The sequence below is a fragment of the Phoxinus phoxinus genome, assembly GCF_949152265.1.
Source record: "Phoxinus phoxinus genome assembly, chromosome: 17".
Taxonomy (NCBI): Eukaryota; Metazoa; Chordata; class Actinopteri; order Cypriniformes; family Leuciscidae; genus Phoxinus; species Phoxinus phoxinus.
The window spans coordinates 28,262,138-28,279,901 of record NC_136892.1 but is presented as its reverse complement, the minus strand read 5'-3'; the positions used below and the strand labels follow the sequence as shown (position 1 = coordinate 28,279,901).

The 17,764-nt window shown below is 36.2% G+C and overlaps 1 protein-coding gene across 2 annotated transcripts in view; it reads left to right on the top strand.

Annotated features, from left to right (window-relative positions):
* col5a1 (procollagen, type V, alpha 1) overlaps positions 1-17,764 on the top strand; it is a 102,946-nt gene that overhangs the window by 46,839 nt on the left and 38,343 nt on the right. For both annotated transcript variants that reach the window (XM_079586878.1, XM_079586877.1), the window contains exons 5-9: positions 8,187-8,318; positions 13,002-13,118; positions 13,736-14,476; positions 15,519-15,977; positions 16,272-16,328. In XM_079586878.1, coding sequence (XP_079443004.1) covers positions 8,187-8,318; positions 13,002-13,118; positions 13,736-14,476; positions 15,519-15,977; positions 16,272-16,328 — 1,506 coding nt within the window. The remainder of the gene's footprint in view (positions 1-8,186; positions 8,319-13,001; positions 13,119-13,735; positions 14,477-15,518; positions 15,978-16,271; positions 16,329-17,764) is intronic.

Below are 17,764 nucleotides of genomic sequence, written 5' to 3'. Positions count from 1 at the left end.
AAGTTTGTGTTTACATAATATATGTGTGTGTATTGTGTATAATTATTTTGTATATATAAATACACACACATGCATGTATATATTTAAGAAAAAGGTGTTATTTATATATAAAATAATTCTATTTATATATAATATAAATCATATAAAAATATATATGCAGTATATAAATGCAAATATTTCTCAAATATATACATGCATGTGTGTGTATTTATATATACAAAATAATTATACACAATACACACACATATATTATGTAAACACAAACTTTTATTTTGGATTCGATTAATCGCGATTAATCGTTTACAGCCCTACGCTGATTTAAATAAGTAGCAGCGGCATACAACATTTTTTGCTTATTATTTTATTCTGTCCTCATGTTAATCATCAAACTATGTTGAAATCAGTTGTGAGTCGAGTATCTTATGTGCATGACTACAATATATTATCTGAATAGTGAGTTTCTGCATAGGTAGAGTGTTACAAATCAGTCACTTATACATTTCTATTTCATTTAGAATATTGCTTTAGAAAGTACGCACTTATGTAGACAGCAGACAGCAAGGCAGATGTTTATCTTCAATCTCCTCTAGCATCACACTGATATCAGTTTTAGGCTTGTATCAGATGGAAAAGTTTGCTTCATAACAGTGCATAAATATCTCACACACGCAGAGACAAAGGTGATGTTTTTGTGGAAAGTTCTGGTCAGGATGAGGAGTCTCATGACATCATTGAGGGGGTTTCCACAGCACATGTACAGGTCAGCAGAAGTGTGTGTGTGTGTGTGTGTGTGTGTGTGGTTCAGGTAAACCCACAAAGATGGCAATATCCAAAATCCTTGTCCTTGTAGGGACATTTTTCGGTCTCCATGAGGAAAAAAGCTTATAAATCAAAAGAAGTTATGTTTTTTTTTTGAAAATGTAAAAATGCAAGAAGTTTAATATGACGGGTGTGTTTAGGGGTAGGTTCAGGGTTAGGGGATAGAATATACAGTTTGTACAGTATAAAAATGTATTGCATTTATACATTTCTGAGTGGAGCAAAATTGAGTAAATAAAGTAGGTGGGACTTTTTCAGATCTTTCGATCTAATGGACAAAATAAGCTCACACAATTTACATATGAACGCGAGAGTGCGGATCGGGCCACATTTTTCTGTCTGAGCCCGTCCCGCAGTAACCGAACCCGACCCGAGCCCGACAGGCATTAAGATATTTTTGTCCGAGCCCGTATCTATGGTCACAGCTACATAAACAAATTTCCGCACGCAGGAAGACGGATGTTAGCCTGGCTCCGCCCTCCTACATACTTCCGCTCAATTTTCATTTTCCTTCAGAACTACGTCTGGGATTGTGGTATATTCTTGGGTTTTCTCCGGTCAATTTTTAACCGGTCCAATCAGCGAACAGAGGGAGTGGCTGAGAACGATGACGTTGAGGTTGTGCGCTAGTTTGAGTCGTCATACGTCACAACCAAACGTTAGCGATTGGATATGGCAGATCCAGAGTGACTCTGGGCAGATCCAATAGTTTTAAACTTCAACAGAGTACCCGCCTTCAAGGAAATTAACGCTTGTCAATAGAGAGAGGCCAGACTCTCTGTACAAATGAAATGTACGAGAGTCTGGTAGAACCAGGCTAGACGGATGTTATGGTAATATTTTAAATTGATTTTAATTACAAAAACTAACCTTTGTTTGCATCAAGTGAAACAGGCCCATTGGCTACCTTCATAATAAGCTTTTTTAAATTTAAAATGTTCAGCCTTATCGCGCTGATGTGACCGAGCTCGACCCGAACCCGAACATAATTTCTAAATATCTGTTGAACCCGGCCTGGTCCGTCGGGTAGCCTACCGTCAGGCTCGGGTCGGGTATCCATTCTCTTCCGGACACTGTGAGTGCGTGTTAGAAATCAGGAATGGTGAGAGAACATTGTGCTTGGTACGTTTTTCGTCTTCAAACCAAACTTGGGTCTTCAGCCGACAGTTTAAATCCTGTCTGGCCAGAGCGCTTCCCGAAATGTTTACACATTAGGTCAGTAGGCGGAGAGTAGGCGGTCTTTTGTGGCTGTTTGAACACATTCGACCACATTAGCGTTCACACTACGAAAGCAATCCGGTCGAATGCGTTTTCGACTACCTCTGGAAGTGGTTGAAAGTGGACAAGCTCAAAAGTTTTAGACCCTGTTTACACCTGTATTTAGCGTCGTCCACTTGTGATCCGATCGACCAAAACGCTTCTTAATACCAGGCGTAAACAGGGCCTGAGATACATTAGAACATTTGGTTTAGGAGTTAATCCAGCATTTATCAGCAAGCTGATCCTAAAAAGCCAAGAAGCTGTAGGGCCGGAGATGCCATTATAATGATACGGAGAAGTGAAAGTGGAGGTGAGTGATGGAGAATGGGAGAAATGAAGTAGCCAAACTTGATGGAGGGTTGGTGGACAAAAATGCAGTGGTAGACATGCCTGTTGCTTTTGGCAAAGATCTTAAAGGTCTCCAGACGCTGCCACTGTGTGTGTGTTCACGTCATTGGATGGTTTGGTTTCTGTGGTAAGTTTTTTTTTTCCTCTTGAGAATGGCCAGACACTGCCTGGATGTGTGTGTGGACACCGTCACACGTGTGCATGTGGCTATTGTGGTCTCGAGCTCGCCCAGATATTTAGTCGTTCTTGTGGTGATTTTCATGCTGCTTCGGTAAAATCTTTTTGCAATCTCTCCCACTGCGAGAGTCCATGTTGTAATGCGGATCACATGTGGTCTGTTTCCCGTGTCTCGGGCTGATGAGGTCATAAGCAGCTGCGATGATGTCATCTTTAAACAAACCTAATAAGTGCAAGACCTCAAAAGCCTTAAAACTCCAGTTAAACCGGACAGAGTGTGTATGCATGGGTGAATTTAACACAACCTGTCAAGAAGTTGTCCAAAATTTAACTCCAAAATCAGTACGATTAACCAGTTTTTTAAACACCAAGATGTTTTCAATTGTGTCATAATTGTAATGATAATTAAACACATTTCCTCACAAACACATTAAGATATACAAAACGTAAAGTATCATTGTGTTATGTACCTTTAAATCATGCGGGTTTCATTGTACAGTTAAAAATAATGTATTACTTTAATGAGAATCACCAATGAGAATAATGAGAATTGCACAAATACTCAAAAGACTGGCATGAAAACAATATGATAATTGTGAATATACATATCATATATTATTAAATGTATTATTTATCAATATAATGTTATTTATATTACTATACAGTACATATTATATTATTAATATACTATATTATTTTTATGATAAAAATAAAACAGATATAATATAAATTAGAAATAATAATTATTAATTATAAAATATATAGTATAAAGTAAATATTAATAACATTATACATTATAATACTGCTCATTTATAGATTTATAATATTATAATTTTATCTTTAGAATATATATATATATATATATATATATATATATATATATATATATATATATATATTGTAATGATAAATATATCATATTATTATATATGATAAATTATATAATATGATATATTATAAATTATACAATAAATTAATACATTATATTATTCAATTAATCATTATAAATTAATCATTAAATTATAAATTATTTATTATTCTTATATTATAAATCTATACATTATATATATAAATATATATGTATGAAAATTATCATATATAATGCATATATAATAATATAATGATATATGACACAGACGCTTGTGTGTGTGTGTGTGTATATGTATACGGACCATAAAGAACCATTTGGGCTGAAATATTACTCAGACGTGTTTTCATGAGATTCACCCAATGGGTGTGTGTGTGTAAGCATGTTGCATGTCTGTTGAAATGAAATATCGCAGGACAGAACAAGGAATCGAGATGTTTTCAAGTCCTGAAGGGAACGTGTTGTACTCTGGGCTCCCTACCAGAAAAGTTTGGGACCGTTCCTCCATTTTTGCTTATTTGCAGCAGTGCCGTCTATCGCCCCCTTCTGTTGACTGCATCCCCGCGACACTAATTTTCGGAAAAGTTGTGGCGTTTTGAAGCATTTAAACGTGTGTGTGTGTGTGTGTGTGTGTGTGTGTGTGTGTGTGTGTGTGTGTGCAGTGTTTTGGCTGCGTGCGTCGCCACAGGCAGCTGCTGAAACAGTTAGCTCGGCCTCCAGAGAGAGATGTGGGGAGTTTTGGCAAAAAAGGCGCTCGTATTTCAAAGTTGCTGACAATGCAATGTCTATTATTCTCTCTCTCTCTGTCCCACATTAATGTGATAAACTTCTCTCAGACACACAGAAATCCCAGAATAGATCAGTTGTCTCTGTACACCTCTGTGCCTCTCTCGCTCTTCCTCTGTTTCTGCTCTTCTGCTCTTCTCCTTTCATGCTATGCAAACACAAATACTGTATGTTAGAATCTGCAGTGATGCAGAAAGTGCACGGGTTCATTTTACAGATCTAGACCTGATTTATTCCAGTTTATAATATTCACACGACAGAGAAAAGAGTATTACTTCAGTTTGTGCTGTTGTTAGCTTATGAGCAGCGGAGAATGACTGTGATTAATCATAGATTCAAGGGAAATGGGGATTTATGAAGGATTATATCATAAGAATGCCAAAAGTTTTAAGGTTAAGGGTTCATCTGATTTTTTTTTGCATGGGTGCATATGTGGTTCAATGAAAAGTTGTAAAGTTCAATAATAGTTGCTCTGTCACCATTGTGTCCATGTAATTAGCTTAACATAAGAGTGTCTGTTAAAATTACAGGTCTACTGTGATTATATTTAGTTTACATTAAGACAGTAGATTTGTCTTTGTGTGTTTTGGGCCAGTTCAAAATGTTTGAAGTGTGTGTGGATTCAGGAAACTCTGGGATTTTGGGATCTGAATCTGGTGTCAGGTCCAAACACATGTTTACACTGGCAAACAATCCAGAGCAACAGCCAACGAGAAATGACTACAGTCATTGTTCCTACAGTAAAGCCTTCGGAAAAAGTCACGAGTGACAAATAGAACAAAACCAGGGAATGAAACCAGGGAAGACACTGATGCTACAGACACTGTTTGGAGAAAATAATTATGCAAATGTACTGTTCAGAAGTTCGGGGGTGGTGACATTATTTGAAAGAAAACTCGTGTGCTCATTAAGGCTGCATTTATTTGATCAAAAATACTGTATAACTAATATTGTGAAATATTATTATAATTTAAAAGAACTGTTTTCTATTTTAAAATTCCCTCTTACTTAAAATTACTCTTCAGTGTCACATGATCCTTCAGAAATCAGTCTAATATGCTGATTTGCTGCTCAAGAAGCATTTCTTATTACAGTATTTTCAATGTTCAAAACAGCTGCACTGCTTAATATTTTGGTGGAAACCGTGATTTTAGAAAGTTTAAAAGAACACCATTCATTTGAAATAACATTATAATTGTCTTTACGTCACTTTTGATCAATTTAATACATCCTTGCTGAATAAAAGCATTAATTAAAAAAATCTCAAACTTTTAGTGAATATGTACGACATGCTAATAATAGAATTACATCAATTAATAAAATAAATGAGTGATTTAATGAAAGCGATTTGTCCTCCGCAGCACACCCGTCTCACTGAAATAATTACTTTTATTTTGTTTAATGTGATTTTCTCCTACACAGAGTGAAAAATGTAATGCTCCAGGTCGCATTTGTTTAATTAAAAACAATTATGCCTTCAGTATTTCCCATGTTCATTTATATGACTCCTAAGTAAACACACCGGTAGTTGTTGTAACTAATGTATTTCGCTTGAAGTAAAACTTGTCAAGTTTCTCTGAGAATTCCTTTTTTTTTTTTTACCCATAATTCTCTGTTATATAATGTGTCCTCTAGAACTCTGTGTTCAGCTGTTAGGTCGACACTAGAAGCGTTTTGTCTTCCAGTTTTCTCTGTGGATCGTGTTTCGCAGCTCTTGTGTTTAGCCAAATCTCCACACAGCCTCGAGAGCCTTCTGCGTGTCTCTCTCTCTCTCTCTCTCTCTCTCTCTCTCTCTCTCTCTCTCTCTCTCTCTCTCTCTCTCTCTCTCTCTCTCTCTCTCTCTCTCTCTCTCTCTCTCTCTCTCTCTCTCTCTCTCTCTCTCTCGTTTTCCCATGATGACTTAAATCTTCTCCATTAGGTAATGTGTGTGTGTGTGTGTGTGTGTGTGCTCTAGTCTCTTCATGTTTGACTCTAAACTCATGTCAGTTCCAGACATTCATCTTCCCGAGTTCACACTCACTTTGCCCACATTTTCTCCGCCTGCTTGTACAAGTTTCCTTGGATTGCTGTGGGAAAAATGTGTATTTGTGCGTGTATAACAAGGAAAAGTCACCGATTAAACTGATATATGAATCTGACTGCTATAATAAATCAGTGTGGTAATTCCTGCACATTTACAAACAAAGCTAAACAGTACTATGTTTCGTAATGGTTTTGAAGAAGTTTCACTTAATTTATTTAGTTTAACATGCACATGGACTTTAACTCTCAAAACAAACCGTAAGGAACTAAAATTGGTCAAACTGAATTATAATAACTAATTAAAACAATTATAAGAACATCAATTGAAAAATCACTGACTAACAGATACAATTGGTGTTATAAACATGATCTAATAACAAGAATTAACGATAAACTAACACAGCAGTGCATCATTGGAAATCAAGCTGATGTCCTAATATTTTAATGTTTTTTTTATTATTGAATTAAAATAACATTTATTATAATCAAGCCCGTTTGTTAATGTTTATCTTTTATTACATGCGGTCATAAAAACATCCAGGCTGATTCAAACCGTTAACTTGTGAGTTTGTGAGTCTTTTTGACTGATTCAAAAGAGTCATTTGTTTGTGAGTCAAGTCAAATCATTTTTTTATACATAGCGCCGTATACAATATACAGATTGATTCAATGCAGCTTCACATTAATAAACAGGAAAATAACAGTGTTGCGGTTCTAAAAATCCATCAGTTATTAAATCATTTTTGAAGCTCTACAGAAGAATGAATTAGAAGCAGATTATACTGGTCATGGTTGAAAGTATTGTGTGTGTGTGTGTGTGGGAACAAGAGAAACATGCTCTCATGATTGTGTGTGTGTGTGTGTGTGTGTGTGTGTGTGTGTGTGTGTGTGTGTGTGTGTGTACAGGTGCTGGTCATTGTGCCCTAATTCGATTGGACAGTTTTGGCGCCCGCTCAGGTTCTGACTCAACTCTCTCCTCCCAGACTGTGACCCACTTTCAGTGTGTGTGTGTGTGTGTGTGTGTTTGTTTCCTGTCCTATTGCAACAGGTGTTTCATCCCTTTTCCATACTGTATTCATTATTTTTTTCCAAAAACCATGGTTATTGAATGAAAGGGAACAGCTTTTCTGCAGAAAGCGCAGCGATCTCTGCCGTTTCTGTGTGTGTTTTGAGTTTTGGATGAATTTGATGCGATGTTTTTACTTCCTGGTTCATTTGAATGCCCAGCTCGTCCAGATTGTGTGATTGCGGTTTGACAATTCTTCATGCATTGGTATACATTTCATTTATAGGGATGGCAACCAAGAACAGTGCTTATTCATTTTTTTTCTGTTAACAGTTTCATTACAAATCAGTCTGAGCAGTTACTGAATTACTTTAATAATAATAATATGTAATTATTTATTTAAGTACTATGTAATAATAATTACCTACATGTACTTTACTACAGGGATTGGGGTTTAGTTTAGGCTTAGTTGCATGTAATTATGCATAATTTATAGTTATTACTACAGTAACTAACGTGTAACAAGGACACTGTAAAATAAAGTGTTAACAAAGTTATTATTATCAATATCAACTAGATTTTTTAAGCATTTATTTGTATGTAGAGTCAAAATAATTCACATTTCTTAGTAAATAAATGAATTAGCCCTGTATGTTGTATAAAATATAACTTTTTTTTTTCTTCTGCACTTCAATCCATTACATCCTTATTTGAACTTGGATCAGTTTAGATTTGGCAGTCACTGTGGTCTATAGGGAGTAAAAGTGTGTCTCTCTCCGCTGGTCCACTGCCTCATGTTTCCTTTTACATGCCCTAGATCAAGTATAAAGATATGTCAGTCCTCTATATTTGTTTTGTGTTCTCTTCAGAAGTTGTAATGGCAGATTTCTCTGTTTCCAGGGTGACATCCAGCAGCTGATGATCGTATCGGACCATCGTGCTGCGTTCGACTACTGTGAGCACTACAGCCCCGACTGTGAGGTTCCTGCCCCAGAACAACCCCAGAACCAAGACCCAAACACTGATGAATATGTAAGTTCATACTTCCTCCAAGATTCCCTCTAGAGATGGAAGAGCGATAAGGTCGTGTATCCACCAAAGCTTTTTTTAGCCCTGCTGCTTAGACGCTTATATCCGATGATACGGAATATCCGGTGAAGTGTTACGATATAAAAATGTCGATACAATGTAAAGTTTTTGCTCGGGCTCTTGTTTTAAATCATTTTGTTCTGTTATTATGCTTGTTGTTGTCGTCTGTTGTGGCGGTTGGTTGGTGTGATATTCGTCCCGCCCCTCCTCCACTGCGATTGGACGGCTGGGTAAAATGTGACAGTGATGAGCGCTGCGTTTCACCCAAAGTTAAAAACTCTCTACGTCCATAAAAACAAAACAAAAAACAAAGTGCTCTGTTTTTAAAAATGCTGCGCATGAGAAAAAATGTATAAATTATCAACGATCTCTGCGTTTTACCCAAATTTCAAACTCTCTGCGTCTAAAAAAACCAAATTAAATAGACGATCAGCGCCTTTGACGTTTTTAAGGCGAGACACTACAGGTGAATAGGGTAAAAATAATAATAGATATCACCATAAAACTTCCTCAGTTGATTACTTACACAAGTTCATAAAAAAAATGTATTACAAGTTTTTGAAAATTGTATGTTTAATTATGCAAATTAGGCATTATCTAATTTAATATGCACAGTTTTGCATATATTTTCAGTAAATAGATCTGAACATATGATAAAGCCAGGTGCAAAATTCTTTTTTCGTTTTGATTACACACAAGATGAGAAAAGATGTTCAAAGGGATTTCAGGATATATGCTTTCATAGGAAATCAAAATATACTGTCCATAGCCTTAAAAAAAATCTATTTTCACCATATTTTTTTTATTAGAAATGTCACATAAATCAGGCCAGGAATAATTTATTAACAAATCCCTCTGAACATATCTTCAGAATACTGCTAAGTGTATAACTGGAAAGTTTGGTGTACATGGGTGCTAGGCTGAGATGTTTATACTGGAGAATGACAAAAAACTCATTTTGAGAAAAAGGCATTTAAAGATTTGTAATGTAAAAATTCATACTTTTTTAGTGGAAACAACTATTTATTTACAGACACAATATCTCATCAAATCATTAGCAACAACAATACGAACCACCTAAATCACATCAAAACTCATAAACACAGCATTTATGGCCTTCAATTGAGCAGAAAAACAGTCAAAAACACACATCTAAACGTCAGAGCGCGTCACGTGATGCATTTGAACCAATCACGTTGTCAGAAATAGACATCAGCCAATGAGATTTCGCTTTTAGAGTTAAGTGCCCATTGTACTTTCACGATTGGTTGCTGATAAAAAGGAAATGACCATATTTGGATCCGACAACATTGTACAGGAGAGAGAGAGCTTTCCAACGGTATGTGTGATGACAGGGTGCAGACAGAGATCGTGGAGCAGCGTGTTGATTTAGAACGCCAACTTTTGTTGAAATTAGGAGAAATCTACAGGCGCAAATAGACAAAGTGTAGTAAAATAAAGACCAAAATGTGTATTTTGGACTTTTTTTTCACCACAAGTCTGAAAGAAGACAAATAGCCCAAAATCTCAAAATTGACCAGTGAAAAAACCCCCCCCGATGTTTTTGCCTGCCTTGTCTCGCCTTAAATGCTCCCATTGAAAACAATTGAAAAAAATACTTTAGAAAAAATACACATGGCCTAAGGATGTCATAGAATCCTTTGTGTTCTGTTTGACCCAGTCTGAACAAAACCAAAGCAAAACAGACAGCAGAGATCAGGTTCTTGTAGCTCGTCGTGATCGGCTCAAATGAAGTCAAGAACATCTTGAGTGTTCGGACATCCGAAGCACTTTTAAATCTTAATCCTGGGAAAATAAAACCATCACATCAGTAAAGCACTTAGCAATAATCCATAGCCACGGCAGCTTTCATAACAGATGTGTTTTGACCAGAGGTCATAACGGTGAGCCGGTAATGTCACTAAGAACTTAATTTATAATGGTAAATGATGTATTATTGGTGCAAGTACTGCTCAGGTTTTCCTAAGAAAATGTCGAAATCTGGTTTCGGTGTTACAATTGGCATAACCGACTGCACAAAGCACTCACTGTTTGACTATTTATACTCCTGTTCAATTTTATTCAGTCTTTGGAATGAGAAACGAATTAAAATGGAGTAATAATACCTGCCCACACTTGTGTGTGTGTAAGATTCAGGCATATTAATTCTTTACAGCTCTTTCCATTCCATCGGAAAAGACCCGGCTGCAGGCGGTGTACAACTTATTTTTCCAACCGAACGGATGACCTCATCCGCGAGAGAGTGATAGATGGAGGAAATGAGCAGGTCTCGGCCTGTAGAGCGTTTGGGCTCCGTATGGCTGACAGATTGTATTAACAATATGTAAAAATTAAAAAAAAAAAATGCAATAATAGACATTGTTTTTGTCACAAAATAAAATTCTAAATTCATATTTGACACTTTCTGGTAGAAATAACATTTAAAATACAAAAATATTATTGTACTTAGGAGTGTATTAACATAGAAGAGATAAAAAATTGCCCACTTAATATTTCATGCGGTCAATCGAGTGTTCATACTCAGTCCATATGCGTTCACTCAGATGCCAATATCCTCTGAGCGCAATGGAGAGAGAGGAAGAGACGGCATTAAAGGAAAGATTGAGAGATTTAGCATGTGAAAAAGTTGAAGCTGAATAACACGGAGATGACCGACCGGTTTCAATCGATTCTCTATGGGAGCTGAGCAGACGGCGCGCTCAAGGGAACTGTGGGATTGACTGCGGCTGAGAAATGCGGGTGAAAAACGTATCTAGTTTAATGCAGACAAGAGACGGAAAAAATAATTTCACATATATGTGACTGATAAAACTTCAAAATGTTGTTACTAGTGCTGGAGTTTCTGGTGAGTTTGATGCTTGAATCACACAGTTATAGATTACTATATTTAATTCCAGTTTTGTCAGGCTGGTTAATGAATGAATTCTCTAGTTCTGTATATGCAGCCTGAAAACGTTGCTAGCGCGATGCTCTACCATTGGATATTCAGGAACAAAAATAAACAAAAAAAGAGAAAAATAGACACAGCTGTCGGTAATCTTCATATCCTTTTATCGGAAAACTGCTGTGGCCGACATATGGTAAAGTTATCTCTGAGGTATGTCTGTAAAAAGAAAGCGTTTTCAGCCATGAATGACTTCCATCTTTCAGGGCTTTGATGTCAGTGTGTTGGCACGGAAACGACCCTCTGCTGACCTAGCGTTCACCTTTTTCACGTTTGTGTGTGTCAGGAGCTGTAAATCTGAGCGTGGAGTATTAGTAGGGGGCGATATGAAAGAAAAGCCCCTGCACCTTTGACCAGTCCAGCGTTTAGATATCAGCGAAGGCTCTCTACAGACGAGCGCGCGATGAGTTATCCGTTGCTCATGCGTGGGAATTAGGGAGAGAGAGAGAGGCAGAGCGGCTGGAATTCCTCACGTTCTTCTCTTTCTCGCTTGATAAGAGAGAACATGGATTTCCGCTGGACTCGATCAAAGGGAATCCCTCCTTTCCTTTGCTCTTTCTTCTCAGGGAGTTTCAATCTATTAAACCAAGAGCAGTGTTGAGCTGCTTAATTAGCATGCCATGAACACAACTTATGAATGAAAGTATGAAAAAAAGAGTGAAAAATCTGTATTTATATTCAGATTTATTTTCAAATATACTGTATATGTTTATTTATTTAAAAATATAATGTACACTATTTATATAAGTATATATAAGTATAATAAAAAAAAGTAAAATTGATATAAGAGAAATTATCAAATCATTTGTCCCACCTGCAATATTGTGCTTTTTAAATATATTTATATTTACTAGTTTTATATTCAGAATATTCAATGTTTTATAATCAAATACCTGTACATATATGGATATTTATTTCATTTAAAATATGCTAAAAATATTGGTAGATATAGGTAATAAAAAGTCAAACAAAAAAAATTATAAAGGAAAAATATCAAAATTAAAGTTTCAAATATTGTGCTTTTTAAATATATTACTTTTATCTTCAACATATACAATGTTTTTTCAAATTCAGATACGTTTACATATATTTGCTCTCACTTGAATATTTTAAATATAAAATAAGCACTAATGGTTGCGCTCTTTTTATCAAGGAAAACACATAACATATGCTGCATTCGCATCATGTCATAATTCCCATAATTACAGGATGTCAACGCTTGCGAGACTCTTGAGAGACGCTCAAGTCCGTGTCCTCAGGCTCAGAAATCATTTGTTTTTTTGCATTGCTCAGATTGACAAAGTGGATCCATGTGCAGGTTTATATCTTAATGGGTAGATGTGTTGTGATGTGCTATTTTCCATCTGAAACCAGTTTAAACCGCATTTTGCTAACATAATTACTATGCATGCAGCGTGAGTGATCTCATTCCATGAGACTACAGTACGTGGAATATATATACAGCTACCCATATGCACTTGCAAAAGAACTAAGACAGCTAAAAACGAATAAATGCACGCTTACACACTCTAGAATATTCACATGAGTAACTGTGTTCTGTCATGTTCTAGAACACAATTATCAGTATTCCTTTCTGGAACACTGGTGGTACTGTTTTTTAATGTTTCATAACACTCAATATTACAATAATTTTTCTTCAGAACACAGAGGATGATAACTACTATTATGAATATCCCTACTATGAGGACATGGACGGGGATAAGACCAAAGAAACGGCAACTGATGAAGCGACTGGAACCGAAACTGAAGACCTACCGGTCAGTGTTATTTTATTATCATTTATGTACTATTTATAGTATTTATTAATATTTTGAATTAGCTTTTATTTTTTTATGTTTTTAATTTTATTTCAAGCTTTAGTATATTGTTATTTTTATTCGTTTTTATTTTAGCATACATTTATTTTATTTCAGTTTTAGTTTTTATTAATTCTAGTATTTCAGCTTAAACTTTTTTTTTTAAATTTTTTTTTTAAGTTTAAGGTTTCATCTAATATTTCTATATTTAATGTTTCTGTTTTATTTTAATTAACAAAAAATACAATGAAATATTATGAAAACAACAGTTAGGGCTGTGCGAAAATATAGATTTTTCTAAATTAAAATGTATTATTTATTGTTAAAGTCATCATTAAACTGTGTTTGTTGGCCATTTCTGTTCCATAATTTGACATTTTTGCGAGTAAAAAATATATTTTCATGTATGTTGCTCAAAATGACTGTACTATAGATCGATTCGCACAGTTCCCAGCATTATTTTGCTGAGAATTTCTACACACTGAAACTGAAATATTCCTAACTGGGATCAACTGGTTCCCAGAAAATCTGTGCCATCTATCTATTCTTAAAAAGTGTCTATGTCCTGTGTTTACCAGGTGTCTGTTCCGGATAGCAGTCGTGTGGTTTCCTCAGTTATCACGGGTGGAACCGGAGGCTCCAGTAGTTCATCGAGTGGCTCCTCCTCTTCCTCTTCATCCTCCACTTCTACCAGCACTAATGGCGAGGACCCGTATGACGGCTACGATGGATACGAGACCGGATATGAAACATACTACGACGAGTCAACCTCACAGCCTGATGGCTCCCGGACCATCACGGTCACTAGCACAGGCACAGGTGCTGCAGGAGAAGTAGATATTGGACTGGGTGAGGTGGATATGGGATTGGGAGGAGACCTGGACAGGCGGATCATCACATCATCATCATCATCATCAGGAGGAGGAGGAAGTGGAAGTGTCACAATCATTAATGGAACCTCCGGCACTAGCACCAGAATCAGCACTGGTTCCGGCTCCAGAATCAGCACTGGCTCCGGCTCCAGAATCAGCACTGGCTCCGGCTCCAGCTCCAGCACTGGCTCCGGCTCCAGCTCCAGCACTGGCTCCGGCTCCGGCTCCAGAATCAGTACTGGCTCCGGCTCCAGCTCGGGTTCTGGCAGTTCCAGAATCAGCACTGGCTCCAGCTCCAGCTCCGGCTCCAGCTCCGGCTCCGGCTCCAGTTCGAGAATCAGTATCGGCTCCGGCTCCAGTTCTGGAGGAAGTACCGGCTCCAGTTCTGGAGGTAGTACCGGTTCCAGCTCCAGCTCTAGCTCTACCTCTACCTCTACATCTACCTCAGTGAGTTTCGTTTTTATTGACTATTGTATTGACTATATTTTTAAAGAATTTTCTCTGTTTTAAATGTATTTCATATGTTTTGAAAGTTTAGCTAATTATTGCAATTACTTCAAAATTCACATTCAATGTCCAGGTTATATTTCACATATCAATATAATGTTGTTTATATTACTAACTATATGTAATATATTATAAATGTATTATTATAATTTATAACAAACAGAGAACATATACAGTATAATATAAATTAGAAATAACTATCTGCTATGTGATATTAATAAAACTATACATTATTTTATATATATATATATATATATATATATATATATATATATATATATATATATATATTATGAATTTATCATATGTTATTAAATGTAATATTTATCAATAAAATGTTATTTATATTGCTAACTATAAAATATATTTATAATATTATAATAAACATAGAACAGAAATAATATAAATTAGATATAATTATTATTAATTATAAATATATATGATATAAATTAATATTAATAACATTATACATTATAATACTTATTTTATAATAACATTTTGTTTAATGAAAATAAAGCCTGTTTTTAGGACTATGGAAATACTTTACTACAGACTATAACGAGAATCACCTCTGATATTATTTTTTTCTTTTGATTTTGGGTTGACATCTGAGATATATCTTTTATAGATATTTAAATTTCAAAATCCATAGATGTACACAGTGCTGAACTGAACACAGAACACTGTTATTGTTAGTTATTCTGTTATTATATTATGTTACTTTCTTCTCTATTCTAACAAAAAAATAATAAAAAAATAATAATATATATATATATAATAATTGCGTTGGATTGTACTGTGAAGGGTCATAGCACTTACATACTGTTGTCCTACTGCTAGTTTAATTGCTTCTATTGTTTCTCATTAGTAAGTCGCTTTGGATAAAAGCGTCTACTAAATGAATAAATGTAAATGTAGTTATTGGCGGGTTATGAGTTATTGGAGGGTTATGATATCTGATGGCCTGTTAATGTTTTTGCAGGTTGATGGTGGTGGTTATGATGATACCCAGTACGGTGAGGGTGATGATCTGACCTATGGAGAGGGATACGGAGAAGGATACGGAGAGGGAGATTATACCGTGGGAGGAGGCGGCAGCAGCAGCTCTTCAGTGTCCACAGGGGGCGGGGCTGTTTCTGTTGGGGGCGGGTCTGTTTCTGTTGGGGGCGGGTCTGTTTCTGTTGGAGGCGGGTCTGTTTCTTCAAGTGGCTCAGTCGGGGGCGGATCCGCCAGTGCTGGGGCCAGTGCGGGGGCGGGGTCTGTTGCCACGGGAGGACAGGGAGGAATCGGTGGAGAAGCAGATTCCATCGATGTTGACACGTTTAAGGAGTCCATCACAGATTACACAGATGCAGAACTGGAGAAGATGTATGGTTATGACGACCTATACACCGACGGCGACAAAGCGTTGCCTGCGGAAACCGACGAGATCTATGGACAGGTGATCTCCAGTTACACCCATGCAATGCAACCCAAACATCTATCCAAACTTATGGGAAAATTAACAAAAAAAACGTATTTCTTTTGTTTCCTCCATTGAGCACAAAAGGAATATTGTGTTCCATGGAAGAAAGTCGTATGGGTTTTGAACGACATGAGGTTGAATATGTTCTATGATACGAACTATCAAGTTCTCAGAATTGTTTGTTTTATTTATTACCAGCAACTCCAGTTATAATCCACATTGTGTTTACACTGATATACTCTGAATTAAATTGAGTTTGTGTTTCCAAAGGTGGATGGACTGAGAGGAGAGAAAGGCCAGAAAGGAGAGCCTGCGATCATTGAACCCGTAAGTGGCTCTCAGTGTATGACACACTTGCACTACCGTTAAAAAGGTTGGGGTCGGTAAGATTTTACACGCACAATTTAAAGTAACTGTTTTAGTTTTTAAATTATCTTTCAGAAATCATGAATTTCTCTATAATTTCTAATCAATTTATTCCATCCTTCCTGAATAAAAATATAAATTTATTTTACTGACCCCAAGCTTTTTAATAGTAGTGTGTATATAAATGTGAATGTTATACTGTATACCAGGAGCGAAAGATTAACATTGTGTCCTAATCAGGTGCGATGCAACAAGTCATCCAGCGATGAGCAATTTATCTGTCCACACTGAATATGAATCTGCTAAGCAAAATGACACAATCACAGCCAATCTGAACATGACTGATGTTTAATATACCAGTTTATGGAACGAAATTTTGTTCTGAGATAGAAACCAAACAATCAACAAAATATCCTGTATCTCATCTCAGGATTGTTTTATCTTGTCGCATTTCAATTCACATTTATTTGTATAGCGCTTCTCACAATACATATTTTTTCAAAGCAGTTTTACCAAAAATGCATCTACATTATAATTTAGAGTGATCTGTTATCAGAGGTGACTGTGTCCAAGTTATGTATTTCAGAAATGAATTATGGAAAACATTCGATCAGCTTAAAAACCCGAATCAGTCGTCTGTCTCAGAGTAATCTGGATTCACTCCTGTTTCAGACTCCCGAGTCTCAGATTTGCAGATGCGTTTACCATGCTAAGCCTGACAATTATATTTGCATGATGGGAATTTGCAAACAGTCTTCACTGCTCACGTGGCTCTTGATGTCGAACAGCTGTGAGGTTTCAAACAGATGTCTCTGCGCTCTCAGCATGAGAGCATGGACACAGCGCTAGAAGACATCTGGATTTAGTGTGAATGAACATCCGGATGTATAAAGAGGCTAGATCCCAGCTAACTGGAAACCTTCTCAGAACTTAAGCTAACTTTGTGGCAAGTTATGAACTAACCCAGCAACATTAATAAAACATTCGTTCATAGTTATCTGGTCTTTATTCTGAAATCTTAGCACATTAAACATTATTTATACATTGTTCATGGAACATTTTTACCTGAAAAGTTTGGTTGGATTTGATGTTCGCCTAATGTTTTTAAATGTTACAACTTGTTTAGAGAACATTCAAAAGTAACATTCCCAGATTGTTTGCAAAGTGTTAAAATGGAATGTTCCCTTAACGTTTGCCAAAACGTTTTTAAACAGTAAAAAACTGTACTTTTTGAATGTTAGGGAATTATTTTCTAAAAAAAAAACGTTTTTCGAACATATTTATATGTTAGCTGGGATCTTACCTTCGCAGTCATATCAGGGAAAGACCATGCGGCGTTTGGGCTTATGTGCTATTCAGATGTTGCAGAGATACAAGAACACATCAATGAGAGGATC